General features: G+C 51.0%; 1 protein-coding gene across 2 annotated transcripts; it reads left to right on the top strand.

Moving 5' to 3' along the window:
- Positions 1-5,066: 5,066 nt before the first annotated feature.
- On the top strand, positions 5,067-12,012 carry KRT5 (keratin 5). 2 transcript variants are annotated; one of them, XM_007452347.1, is made up of 10 exons: positions 5,328-5,603; positions 5,712-5,989; positions 6,574-6,788; positions 7,634-7,694; positions 7,805-7,900; positions 8,997-9,161; positions 9,525-9,650; positions 9,897-10,117; positions 10,894-10,925; positions 11,387-12,010. In XM_007452347.1, the coding sequence occupies exons 1-10, from the start codon at positions 5,429-5,431 to the stop codon at positions 11,662-11,664; spliced, it is 1,647 nt and encodes a 548-aa protein (XP_007452409.1). In that variant the 5' UTR covers positions 5,328-5,428; the 3' UTR covers positions 11,665-12,010. The 2 variants fall into 2 exon arrangements, with proteins under 2 accessions (XP_007452408.1, XP_007452409.1); XM_007452346.1 differs by having other exon boundaries at positions 5,067-5,989; positions 11,387-12,012.
- The last annotated feature ends 375 nt before the right edge of the window (positions 12,013-12,387 follow it).

The raw sequence follows: 12,387 nt of genomic DNA, 5'->3' as shown, positions 1-12,387 counted from the left end.
GGTAAACCATCCTGTGCCTGGCAGGACCCAGGCCTGTCCTCAGACACTGCATCTCCCCCCGGGCCTGTCTTGTTCATGGCTGTACCCCAACTGCGGCCCAGTGCATGGCACCCCACAACTGCTCAAAACACATGTGCTGGAAGAAGTGATCAGGTGATTGGTGCACGTGTTCCCATGCTCTTTCTTTTCTCAGGTGCCTTTGATGCTGTGTCTCTCTTGGAAAAACTAACCTGGTTCCACGAGCCCTGGACAGTGCCTGGTGGTCCCCGTGGACAGTGGATGAGGCCAGCGGTCTGTGTACCTGGGGGATGTGCAGGAGCTGAGAGCACGTGCAGAGGGTGCGGCTAGGCTGGGAAGGCGACCATTTGCCTCTGGGACTGTCCAAACTCCAGGTGTGTTTCAGAAACCAGCCCTGGGACGGCTAACATCTCCAGCCTCTGCACTGTCGTCTCTTTCTTTTCTTCCCTATCGTATCATCATTGTCTACACTGAATCATGCCCCAGTGATTGGACCTCGCTACCTGGGAGATGGAAACAAGCCTCGGTCCCTGCACCTTGCCCTACCTCCTCAGGATGAGGAAGTGGTACCCTAGACACATACTCCAGGAGAGCAGCTCCCGTCTCTACTTTCATCTCCTCATCCCTGGATGAGAAGTCACTGGTAAGCTGGCGGTAGAGAAAGTACAGGAAGGAAAAAAAAAAACCACGGGGGAGGTTAAGGATGTAAAAATGTTTCCCAGCATGCCTCTGACCCTATAAGGATAGAAGCGTGGTATAAATGAATCATGTCCCTGCCTCTTCATTGTAGAGAAAGTCTGCGAATTCCTGGAGTACCAGGCATGCCCACACCCATGTGTAAGGAAAAAAGCAAAGGCCAAGAAAATGATAAAAGCCCTTCTTTGCAATTTTAGATTCACAGATGCAGAGTTTGTAGGACAGGGCCTGGTATATGGTAAGTCCTATATGAGTGTTTATTAAAAGAAAAATAAAACCACCCTCCATGAGAAAGCAAAGCACAGAGGTTTTTGCTACATGTCCCTTTTTTTAGTCCCTCTGACTAATTAAAGTATTTGTTGATATTCAGTCCATAGTTTCAATCAACCGAGGGAGACTTTCAAAGACTTTGCTATGCCTTTGGCAAAATACCCTTCCGCTGAGGAAAGAACATTCCCCAGACTTGCAGGGACCTGTTGAAGGGAGGCTGAGAGCTCTGCTCTGTGGTTCTCGCACCACCAGTGCCAATCTCCAGCTCAGTCTGAGGGGTGGGGGCCAAGGCTGCTCCCCACAGCCCCCTACATGTTGGCCTCACCCTTCCAGTCAACCCCAGCCAGCCTGAAATTACCATTCCAGTTCCCACAGCCTCCTCCAATGAGCCCAGACCCCTTTCCTGCTGCGTCTCCCAGCCCCCGTGGGGGAAGCTGCGTTGAAAGCTGGGCTTTGTGTCTGGGATCCCAGTAATTCAAGGGCTGGATTAGGACCAAGGCATGGCCTGGGGCGGGGCATGGGCTTTTGTACCTCTGCTGGGACCCACAATTTGTGTGAAGCCCTTGCACAAGAAAAGTCAACTCCAAAGGCCCCCTTGTCACCATGACCCAAATAATGGCAGCAGGGGACCCCTCCAAAGCCACTCCAAAGCCAAGATATAGTGGTCCCTTTACTTGTAGACATGTGCTTTTCTACCCAGGCCTTTTCTCAGACATGAGAGTCCTAGAGAGGCAGGGTGGTACTTGCATCGACAAGGCAGCCTCTGCCAGATGTGGCCACATGAAGGAAGGGTGGTGGATCCTGCTCTCCCATACGCAAAGGGGCCCGACTCCTCTCTGCCCCTGCAGTTCTGAGAATCCAGAATCTGAGGTCAAAGCTGGGACCCAGAGTTCCCTCTGGCTTTGGGTGGAGGCAGGAGAATTCTTCCCTCAATTCCTCCCTGAGGCTAGGGCTTTGTGAGGAGTTGCGAGGGCTGGCTCTGGGCTCTGTCCCCCATTCTGCTGGATCTGGCTCCGTAGCTAACCATCATCCAATGAATAGGTGACTCATGCCTCAACTATTGCTCCCCACTGTCTGTGCTGAACAAGCATGGGATAGAAGGTCCGCAAAGACAAAGACACTGCAGCTTTCTTTCTCTCCTGGAGGGGGACGTGGCTGCTGGGGCTGAGGGCTGGGGGAAAGGAATGAAGGGAAGTCCAAGGGATGAAGAGTCATGAACTCTGTCCTCAGAGGGTGCCCAGGCTAAAGGGGACAAAAGATCTGCTCTCTGGACGGGAAGCCAGGGACAGCAGCAGGTGGACAGGACCCTGGGACTTGGCATGGGGCTGGAGAGGGCCTCCCACAAAGACCTAGGGAAGGAAGATGACCTTATTCTGTCAGTTCAAGTCGAAACTGTTTGCTGAGCCCCCTCAGTGTGCGCGGCTGGGCTGAGGGTGCGGCAAGGCGAGCCAGGTGTACTCCCTAACCTGGGGGAGTCTACTGTCTGGGGAAACCTAGAGGGCATGTGCCAAACCATCTCCCGTTAAATATGTCCATTCCATCATCTTCTATGAAAGGCACACAGATAGCGCTGGGGGATCCACGGAGGGAGCTCTAGGCTGGGATCACAGGATTTGCCTAATCCTTGTCCCACGGTCACCTGGACCAATCCTACTCCCTGCCTGGTCTGTGAGGTGCGTCCCTGTGGACAAATGCTGCCCGTGTTCTACGTTCACACACCTTATGAGGGAGGACAAGGCAGTTGCCCCTGGCCCCCTCTGACACGAAGACCAGCAGGGACAGCCACTGCAGCTCCTTCAGTCCTGCACTTGCCTCTTGCTGATGAGGAAAATGATGCCTAGAGAAGCTGATTAACATGTCCTGCCAAGCCTTGGTAGCTCTCTCTGTGAGAATGCCTGGCAGAAAACCTCGGCAAGCTCTGTGTAATCTCTCTCTTCCTGCCACGGTGAAATTCCAGGCTGGGGTGGGACTCTCCCACACTGTAGTGGTGCTGGGGCCTGGTTCCCCAGGGGAGCATCGCCACTATTTGTAGCCATCCGGGTCTGGCATTGTGGGAGGGGCTGCCCTGCCTGCTTGGGGGAGAGTTCCCACAGAGAGAGATGCTTTTCCCAGACTGAGGCATCCAAATTCTCCCAGCCACAGTGACTTGTCCCTGGCATCTGAATCTGAGCTTGGCACACTCCAGCCACTCTCAGGCTGGCCAGAATGCATTCCTGTTCCATCAAGTCCTGCTCCTTCCTGAGAGGAGGAGGAATGGGGAGAAGCAAATGTTCTGGTGTCTTAGGAGGGTGGGGCTTCCCAAGAGCAGTGGAAACTAGACCCAGGATGTGTGTGTGTTGGTGGGGGGTGGGCAGCGGGGGGACATACCCTGACAGTGACCTTCCATTGGAGAAAGAGGACTCATGCTAGGAGTCCCCAGATCTGTTCTGTCAGGGGCTGAGAGTCTACCCATATGTCTCAGGGCCCCCAAGACACTCACGTCTGTTCTCTGAGAGGCAAGAAAGTGTTAAATTGACAAGCTCAGTAAAATGCATCTTTGAGTATCTCAGGAATCCTTCAGGGAGGGAGGCAACCAAACCTCATTGCCCAAGACCTGTAAGGCCAGCTCTGGCCATTGACCTGTCTGTCTGGATTTACCTGTCCACTGCTTTCTCATCACAGCCTCTGATGAGCATCACCTCTCTGCTGACCCCCAGCGGCTCCGAGTTATTTTTCCACAGCCAGGGCTGCCTTGTGGCAAGCTGCAGGCCCTGACTAGGGATTCCTAAGCCACGGCTGGGTCCTCACTCCTTTACCCTTGAGGACGTACCTCCTTAGCCTCAAGGCTTCAAACCCACCCTCACCCTACCCCTTCCTCCAGCCCCAGCCCAGGGGTGCCCCCCGGCCCTGCCCAAAGCTCTTAATGGCCGAGGCACTGCCTGAGAGTCCTGCTTCTGTTCTGGGGAGGAAGAGATGTGAGCCCTCTCAGGTCTGCAGCCAAAAAGACAGGGTGTGATCTAAGACAGACACTTGTAAAACCCAACCAGACCGCTTGTCCTCCGTCTGGTACCATAGCCCATCCGGACAAGCTTTGAAGAGGGGTCTTCCTGGGAGGTGGGACATTGGGGCTTTCTAAGACAACTTTAGCAGATTGTTAGGCCAGCTGTCTGGTCGCTCAAACCTGCCCCTTCTAGTCTCTCTGGCAGGACGATCCATAGATTTAGAATTCCTTTTCCATTCTCCAGGCCCTGAAGGAGGGTTTGGGCTCAGAAGCTCAGAGAAAGCCCAGCAATTCCTGTTGCTTGGAACAGGGTGGTTCACTGGTTTAACAGGCCGGACAACTCTCAGCATGTTCCTAATGAGAATAGAAGCTCCTGTAGGTATGTGTTTGTGGTGGCCTTCAGCCTGTATCAACAGATACGATGACTCATTTCTTCCCTAGTGGAATCACTGAGGGCTTGCTGGAACACACCTGGGGTTCTGGGGAGCCGGCAGAGGAACTCCCCGTGAAGAGAGACATGACTGCCAGGCAGAGTCTCAGGACTTCGTGGGGAGGGCTATTGATTGCATGGGACACCTGGGTTTACTTAACCCCACAGGGTCCTGGCCAGGCCAAAGAGCAAGGGAAAAGTTCAATGCCACAGAAAAGGCTGAATTAGGAGGTGTTGTGGAGGGATGGGTCTGCCCATGCAGAGAACAAAGTGGGACAGACCGGGGGCTGGGGGTCTCCCACATACTCTGTTTCTGGAGCTTGGGGCTTGGGGAGTCTTTCTGGCCCGAACCTTGCAGGAGAGTCTGCCCAGTGGGCTCTGGGATAACTGTGCCTCCTCAAGGAAAGGAAATTTTGCAGTAGAGGACCGGAGTCTATTTTCCTCTCTGGCACAGAGCTGAGATAACAGGCCACACTTGGCTTTCCAAGGGCTGAAATCCCTGAAACAACCTCTCATTAGGGGAGTAAGCAAAGCAGACCACTGACAGTGCGGGACTCGCTCTGCCCCCCTAGCCTCCTGTTCATGGACAGTGTACACCATGCTGGGATGCTTGACAACATCCCAGGTCCTGGAAGGATCCTTCAGGACATTGGCCAAATGCCCCGTTGCTTCTTTGGGCTACTCACAGCCCTGGGCTCCCACAGTGAAGAGAGGTTTGCTGCCAAGACATCTGGGCTGCAAGGCAAGTTTATCCCTACCTGAGCAGAGCTTGCCAGGAAGAAAGTGTTTGCACCCCACACCGCTGTGCAGGTGTGCCGGTGAGCTCACAGCTGCCCTTCAGGCATGCCCAGCCCACTTAATCATTCACATCTCGACAACTCTCTCGCCCAGCCCAGGTCTAGAGGATAAAAGGGTGGCTTGCCTCTCCTGGCTAACAGAGCCACCTTCTGTGTGCTGTTCTGCTCTGTTCTTTCTCTCCAGCACCTCCGGACCGCTAGTGTCCACTACTCTTGCTCCACTAGGAACAAGCCATCATGTCTCGCCAGTCGAGTGTGTCCTTCCGGAGCGGGGGCGGCCGTAGCTTCAGCACCGCCTCTGCCATCACCCCGTCTGTCTCCCGCACCAGTTTCACCTCCGTGTCCCGGTCCGGGAGTGGGGGTGGAGGTGGCGGCTTTGGCAGGGTCAGCCTTGGGGGTGCTTATGGCATGGGTGGCTATGGCAGCCGGAGCCTCTACAACCTGGGGGGCTCCAAGAGGATCTCCATCAGCAGTAGCGGCGGTGGCTTCAGGAACCGAGGTTGTGCCACCGGTGCTGGAGGCGGCTATGGCTTTGGAGGTGGAGCCGGGAGTGGATTTGGTTTCGGCGGTGGAGCTGGTGGTGGCTTTGGGCTCGGTGGTGGAGCTGGCTTTGGTGGTGGCTATGGGGGCTCTGGCTCCCTCGTCTGCCCCCCTGGAGGCATCCAAGAGGTCACCATCAACCAGAGTCTCCTGACTCCCCTCAACCTGCAAATCGACCCCACCATCCAGCGGGTCAGGACCGAGGAGCGGGAGCAGATCAAGACCCTCAACAACAGGTTTGCCTCCTTCATCGACAAGGTGAGCCATGATTTTTTGTGAAAAACCGCTATGAGTGTGGAATAGGTGCCAAAGAAAGTGGAAAGAGGGGCAATTTCCTGACATTGTGCAAATGTCTTCATAGTCTGAAGTTATGTTTTTCTCTTTGTTTCTGTGTCCTGGATTTGTGGACTGCTTTCTTAATTAGACTGGCAGCTTGGAAGAGAAGGTCCTAGTTCTTCCCCTTCAGAGATAACCACACAAGGGATCCTTGCTTACTGTTGGGCAGAGATATATTCTGTGCTCCAGGTAACAGGGCTGATTGCACAGAAAAGTGGATGAATTCATTGGGCAGCAGCCCGAGTGCTTTTGCAGCCACCCCTACACCAGGCCACTCTCTGCCCAGCCGTGCCCAGTGCTATCTGTGCCCTGGAGAAGTGTCCTGTCTCCCCTAGAAGAGTGAGTTTAGATGCTTCACTCTGGACCTGCCCTCTGGGGCCCAGGTACAAGCACTGCCCATCATGGGAAGGTTTAGGGGGACAGAATGAGATGGGAGGAAAACTGGGAAATTGATCACTGAAACATGAAATCCAAGTTTGTCCATCTTCGAACTCTGTCCCCTCCAGGTGCGGTTCCTGGAGCAGCAGAACAAGGTCCTGGAAACCAAGTGGGCTCTGCTGCAGGAGCAGAGCACCAAGACCGTGAGGCAGAACCTGGAGCCTTTGTTTGAGCAGTACACCAACAATCTCAGGAGACAGCTGGATGGTATCCTGGGGGAGAGAGGCCGCCTGGACTCAGAGCTGAGGAACATGCAGGACTTGGTGGAGGACTTCAAGAACAAGTGAGTTGGGGTGGAGTGGAGACAAAGGCGGGTCTTGGCACCAGATGTACTTTATAACCAGACTACTGCTTATGCCTTTCCCAAGGGGTGAAAACATATACCTTCCATGGACACCTAAAGTACTGGAAAAAATCCAGGTCGGTGTTTAGAAAGTTCTAGCTGCAAGCTCAGTCTCTCTGCAAGGCACTTAGCCTCCAGGCAGAGTAACAAACTCAGCACCCTTGGTACCACCTGGTGGAAAAAGCAGTCATGTCATCCTTACTTTATGGGGCTTTTCTCCCCAATACACTCAAATTACACAGCATTGGCTTTTTGATGGATTCCCCCCAAAGCAGGAACTGATGACGTAACCTAGTTTGGTGGCTAAAAGTATTTCTTTACTCCTTATGAACCAGCAGCTGGGTTGCTAATTTTTTGGTTTTTTTTGAAAGGCTATGAAAGCTGGAAAAAAAAAAGCATTAGAGAAATTGACTAGATGTGGAGTTGGGGAGAAACAGCATAGCTTTTCTACAGGAATGTTCTTGAAGCAACTGAATTACAGCAATTATAGCAATTAAAGAATAAAAGAATAAAAGAATAGTTGTCTGCTAGGCAATTATAAAAGAATAAAAGAATAGTTATCTGCTAGGCAATAAAAGAATAGTTATCTGCTAGGCAATTATAGAGAAAACAGTACCCTAATGGGTAATTAGCCCAAAGGCTCACGCTCCCACTGTCCCTCTCTCTCTGCCTATATGATGTGAGAAGGCCCTTTTGGTGGGAAAGCAGGCTCACAGTTGACTTTATGCAGTACATACCCCAGGCCTCATCCTCTGATAAGCACTTCTCATCCTTTTTACCACCAGGTATGAAGATGAAATCAACAAGCGTACCACCGCCGAGAATGAGTTTGTGATGCTGAAGAAGGTATGTGGGTAGCAGAGAACCTGTTGCCTGTGGCTAGGCTCACTTAAGGTGTTGTTCATTTAAGTCAGGGCGGAAATGGGGTGCAGTGCCAACTATCCCTGTTTCTCTAGGATGTGGACGCCGCCTACATGAACAAGGTGGAGCTAGAGGCCAAGGTCGATGCACTGATGGACGAGATCAACTTCTTGAAGATGTTCTTTGAGGCAGTAAGAAATGCCCCCTATTTGGAACCCACAGAGATGGTCACGGGGACACCATCAGGGATTGGGGTCTCCAGGGTTAAGTGGCTTTCAGTGGTTCCCAAGCTATGGGCACATTTTTGTCTTTCCTACTCCTTTAGTACTATTCACATTACTCAATAAAGCCAATTCTTTTTTTTTTTAAGTCAAATTTAAAGCAAAAGACCTCTTCAGTAATCATTTTGCAGAGTGAGATTTAGAATGAGTTATTAGAGCCCCAGGTATACCTTTCCCAGCCACCTTCCCTTTCTGGAGTATCATCCCGTCTTTGTTTACTCCCAGCATGGCAGACCACACAACTAGATTCTTTTTTTTCTTTCTTTCTTTCTTTTTTAACATCTTTATTGGAGTATAATTGCTTTATATTGTTGAGTTAGTTGCTGCTGTATAACAAAGTAAATCAGCTATACGTATACATATATCCCCATATCCCATCCCTCTTGTGGTCTCCCTCCCACCCTCCCTATCCCTCCCCTCTAGGTGGTCACAAAACACTGAGCTGATCTCCCTGTGCTATGCGGCTGCTTCCCACTAGCTATCTATTTTACATTTGGTAGTGTATATATGTCCATGCCACTCTCTCACTTCGTCCCAGCTTACCCTTCCCCCTCCCCGTGTCCTCAAGTCCATTCTCTACGTCTGTGTCTTTATTCCTGTCCTGCCCCTAGGTTCTTCAGAACCATTTTTTTTTTAGATTCCATACATATGTGTTAGCATACCATATTTGTTTTTCTCTTTCTGACTTACTTCACTCTGTATGACAGTCTCTAGGTCCATCCACCTCACTACAAATAACTCAATTTTGTTTAAAATAAGTTATGGCCTAAGAAGATTCAAGTCTGAGAGGTTACACGGTAGGGGTTTCTTGATGTTCAGAGTTGTTAAATTAAACAAAAATAGATTTAGTAGTGATTTGGATTATTTATTAACTGACCTAAGTTTTTTTACGTAGGTGGTTATTCTTATTTTTCTCAAGTCGACGTGGTACAATGAGTAGAAGATTTGAATGGACCTGTTATTAAATAACATGGACTCTCATGACTGACTTGAAACCTCCCTGCAGGAGCTGTCCCAGATACAGACGCATGTCTCAGACACGTCTGTGGTCCTGACCATGGACAACAACCGCTGCCTGGACCTGGACAGCATCATCGCCGAGGTCAAGGCCCAGTACGAGGAGATCGCCAACCGCAGCCGCACAGAAGCCGAGTCCTGGTACCAGACCAAGGTGGGTGCTGTGGCGAATGTGCAAGTGTGTCCTGAGCGAGGGACGGACACATGTCTAGGATTCCAGGACATGACCAAATGCTAAGGATGTGGCTCCTGAGATTGGCTGAGGCCTACTGGAAGGAGTTATGGGAACAGTCATGCATGCATCTGCCACATAAATTCAAGAACATTAAAGAGAATCTCACTGAGTTTCACACCAGTGCCTCTAGAAAGATAAGGCAAAAGCAAATTATTGAAGACCAGCCCCGGGCACCCAGTAACTACACCACTTGCCACCTCTTGGTAGCTCCTACCTGTGACCCTGGGAAAGTGTTTCCATCCTCATATAAATGGACTCTTTCCTCTTTTCTGGTGGCATCAGTATGAGGAGCTGCAGCAGACTGCGGGCCGGCATGGCGATGATCTCCGCAACACCAAGCAAGAGATCTCCGAGATGAACAGGATGATCCAGAGGATGAGATCCGATATCGACAACGTCAAGAAGCAGGTAGGGAGAGAAGGCAGAGAAGGAGCCTGAGCTTTGAAAGGGAGACCTATTTTGTCTTGTTTTACGTTTTCTAAGTATACACACACATACACACACAGAGCTGGAGCAAGTACAAGCATTTCAATATTCCACCATCCACCATCACCAGGACAAATGTGCTGGCTTCTCTCTGGTCTCTCAGAAAGAGACACTTGAGGCCCAGCTCAGCCTCTAAAGTGTCCCCACTCTTCCTTCCTTCCCCTCTAGTGTGCCAACCTGCAGAACGCCGTCGCTGATGCAGAGCAGCGTGGGGAGCTGGCCCTCAAGGACGCCAGGAGCAAGCTGGCTGGGCTGGAGGACGCCCTGCAGAAGGCCAAGCAGGACATGGCGCGGCTACTGAAGGACTACCAGGAGCTCATGAACACCAAGCTGGCCCTGGACGTGGAGATCGCCACCTACAGGAAGCTGCTGGAGGGCGAGGAGTGCAGGTGCGTGACGCAGCCGACATCACGAGCCCACTACGGCCTCACATTTGATAAAGTGGAGCTGCCTCTTCACTGCAGGGTGTCAAACACACACACAGGTGGCCACTATCTTGTGCATGATGATTATCCATCATTAATCCGATGATCCAATCCAATCCAATCTGACACCTGGGCATACAGCTGACCTACACAGTGTGACCTCAACTCACTTTCTGACCCTATTCCCACCACCAGTATTCTTGAATGCTGCCTCTCCTTCAAACAACCAAGCAACCCAGCAAATGTCTTCCCCATTCTTCAAGTGCTTCTTCCTTCAGGAAGCCTTTCATGATTACTCCATCTGAGTTAAACTCACCTGCCTTTGGATTCTCAAACTACTGGGTTTTCTTCAGTTTTCTGACACTGCCCACCGCCTACGTCCTGTCTGAAATATTTCTGTCCAGACCAAGTCTTCTCACAGAATGTAAGCTCCTACAAGGCAAAAACTGCTTCCTACATATTCACAGTTCCCACAGCCTCTTCCTCACGTTTTCCATATAATGGGTAGAGGACAGTGTGAATTATAAGCTTCCTTTGATAACCTGTTTCTAGATCAAGACCTCTTCCTTGGGAAGTCCCTCCAGAGAACCGTCTCTTTCTCTAATTTAAGCAGTTTTTCTGGCATGCGGTCTCCTTGCTCAGAAAACAAATTCTAAACATGACTATGGGAGTTATCCATACAGACTAATGCTGTCTTTGGGGGGAGTTTTTAACACTTATTTCAATTTTTCCCCTTTCAGACTGAGTGAAGGAATTGGACCAGTCAACATCTGTAAGTAACTTTGAACAGACATTAACAATGATGACAATATGGGGTACTTGATGCCAACTCAGAATCCTACTATTTCTAGATACCAGACACTCCCATCCCCAAAATGGTTATTTAATACACTTAGTGAGAAGCGGGTGGTGGAGGAGAAAGAACACAGGTTGAGACAGGAAGCAACGGGGCTCATTTCTTATCTCCTAAAGAGCAGGCCCTGTATCTTACCTGTCTTGGACCCTGTTCCCCTGCCTTGCCCTGACCCCCATCCCCTGATGACTTAGCACTGTCCCTTGCCTACTGTGTTCACCAGCTTTCTGTTAGAGATATTCACTAAATGACTTAGCTCATCTGCTACTCTGTAAAAGGGGCCAAGTACAGTGCCGACACCAACAGGATCAAATAAATTAGATGCCTAGGCTCTAATCTGGCCGACTGGTCTCACCAGGTTCTCCCTCCTTTCTCCACAGCTTTTGTCACGAACACCGTCTCCTCTGCCTACGGCAGTGGCGGCAGCTTTGGCAGCGGCCTTGGCGGTGGTCTTGGTGGCGGCCTTGGTGGAGGCAGCAGCGGCTTCTACTCCAGCAGCAGCGGGGGCGTCGGCCTAGGCGGTGGGCTCGGTGGGGGGGGCTCCAGCTTCAGTGCGAGCAGCGGCCGAGGCCTGGGCTTTGGCAGTGGCGGGGGCAGCAGCTCCAATGTCAAGTTTGTCTCCACCACCTCCTCCTCCCGGAAGAGCTTCAAGAGCTAAGAGCCTGCAGCAGGTCATTGTCTCCCAAGTGCAGAAGGCAGCCATGGCAACAGCCTCTTCTAGGTGGTGGCCCAAGCCAAGTTTTCTCTTTTTCTGGAGTCTAGTCGACCAAGTCTATCGCAGACCCACAATCTTTGGTTCCTGAAAGGCCCAACCCCCAGTCTCTAGCCTTCTGTGACCTGATTCTATGCTCTGCTTGCAATTAGCCTTTGGATCTCTACAGCCTTGTCCTCGGTGACAGAAAAATCCAATGTTTTCCAGTATCGAAACCATCAAAACAGAGTCCCTACCCCAATCCCAACTGGTCTATCTCCAGAGTGTGTTCAATAAAATGCTTTTATAATATAAGCTGTTGGGAAGAATTGTTTTTTCAAGATCTACAACCAACCTAGAGAACCCCTGTGGGTCCATCTGTCCAGGTGTGATTTGTTCCTTTGATGATTCACAGGGAGACAGAATGGCCTTGGAGGGAAAGTGGTCCTCATGGGTGGTCTAGAGACTCCAGGAGGCATGAGAGGTGAATGCTAAATCCTCTAGAATGAAGGAGTCTCTAGAGGGCATGAAGGGTAGGGTTCTTTGTTTCACAGTTTGGACAGATTATAGAGCTGTTTGTTGGAGGTGGGCCAACTTGCAAGTAACGACATAATACGCTTAAGTCAAATTTGTAAAGAAGGAATATGTTGCCTCAAAACCCCACAAAGGCCTAAAAGATATTGGGCCTGT

The sequence above is a fragment of the Lipotes vexillifer genome, unplaced genomic scaffold (genome assembly GCF_000442215.2).
Source record: "Lipotes vexillifer unplaced genomic scaffold, Lipotes_vexillifer_v1.1 scaffold422, whole genome shotgun sequence".
Classification (NCBI taxonomy): domain Eukaryota; kingdom Metazoa; phylum Chordata; class Mammalia; order Artiodactyla; family Lipotidae; genus Lipotes; species Lipotes vexillifer.
This window is presented reverse-complemented; position numbering and strand designations above follow the sequence as displayed.

Excerpts from the sequence above, each read along its gene's own strand:
- KRT5 (XM_007452346.1), top strand. The coding sequence starts at position 5,429 with ATGTCTCGCCAGTCGAGTGTGTCCTTCCGGAGCGGGGGCGGCCGTAGC. Across the intron at positions 7,901-8,996 it reads TGAAGATGTTCTTTGAGGCA|GAGCTGTCCCAGATACAGAC; the intron begins GTAAGAAATGCC and ends ACCTCCCTGCAG. Across the intron at positions 9,651-9,896 it reads TCGACAACGTCAAGAAGCAG|TGTGCCAACCTGCAGAACGC; the intron begins GTAGGGAGAGAA and ends CTTCCCCTCTAG.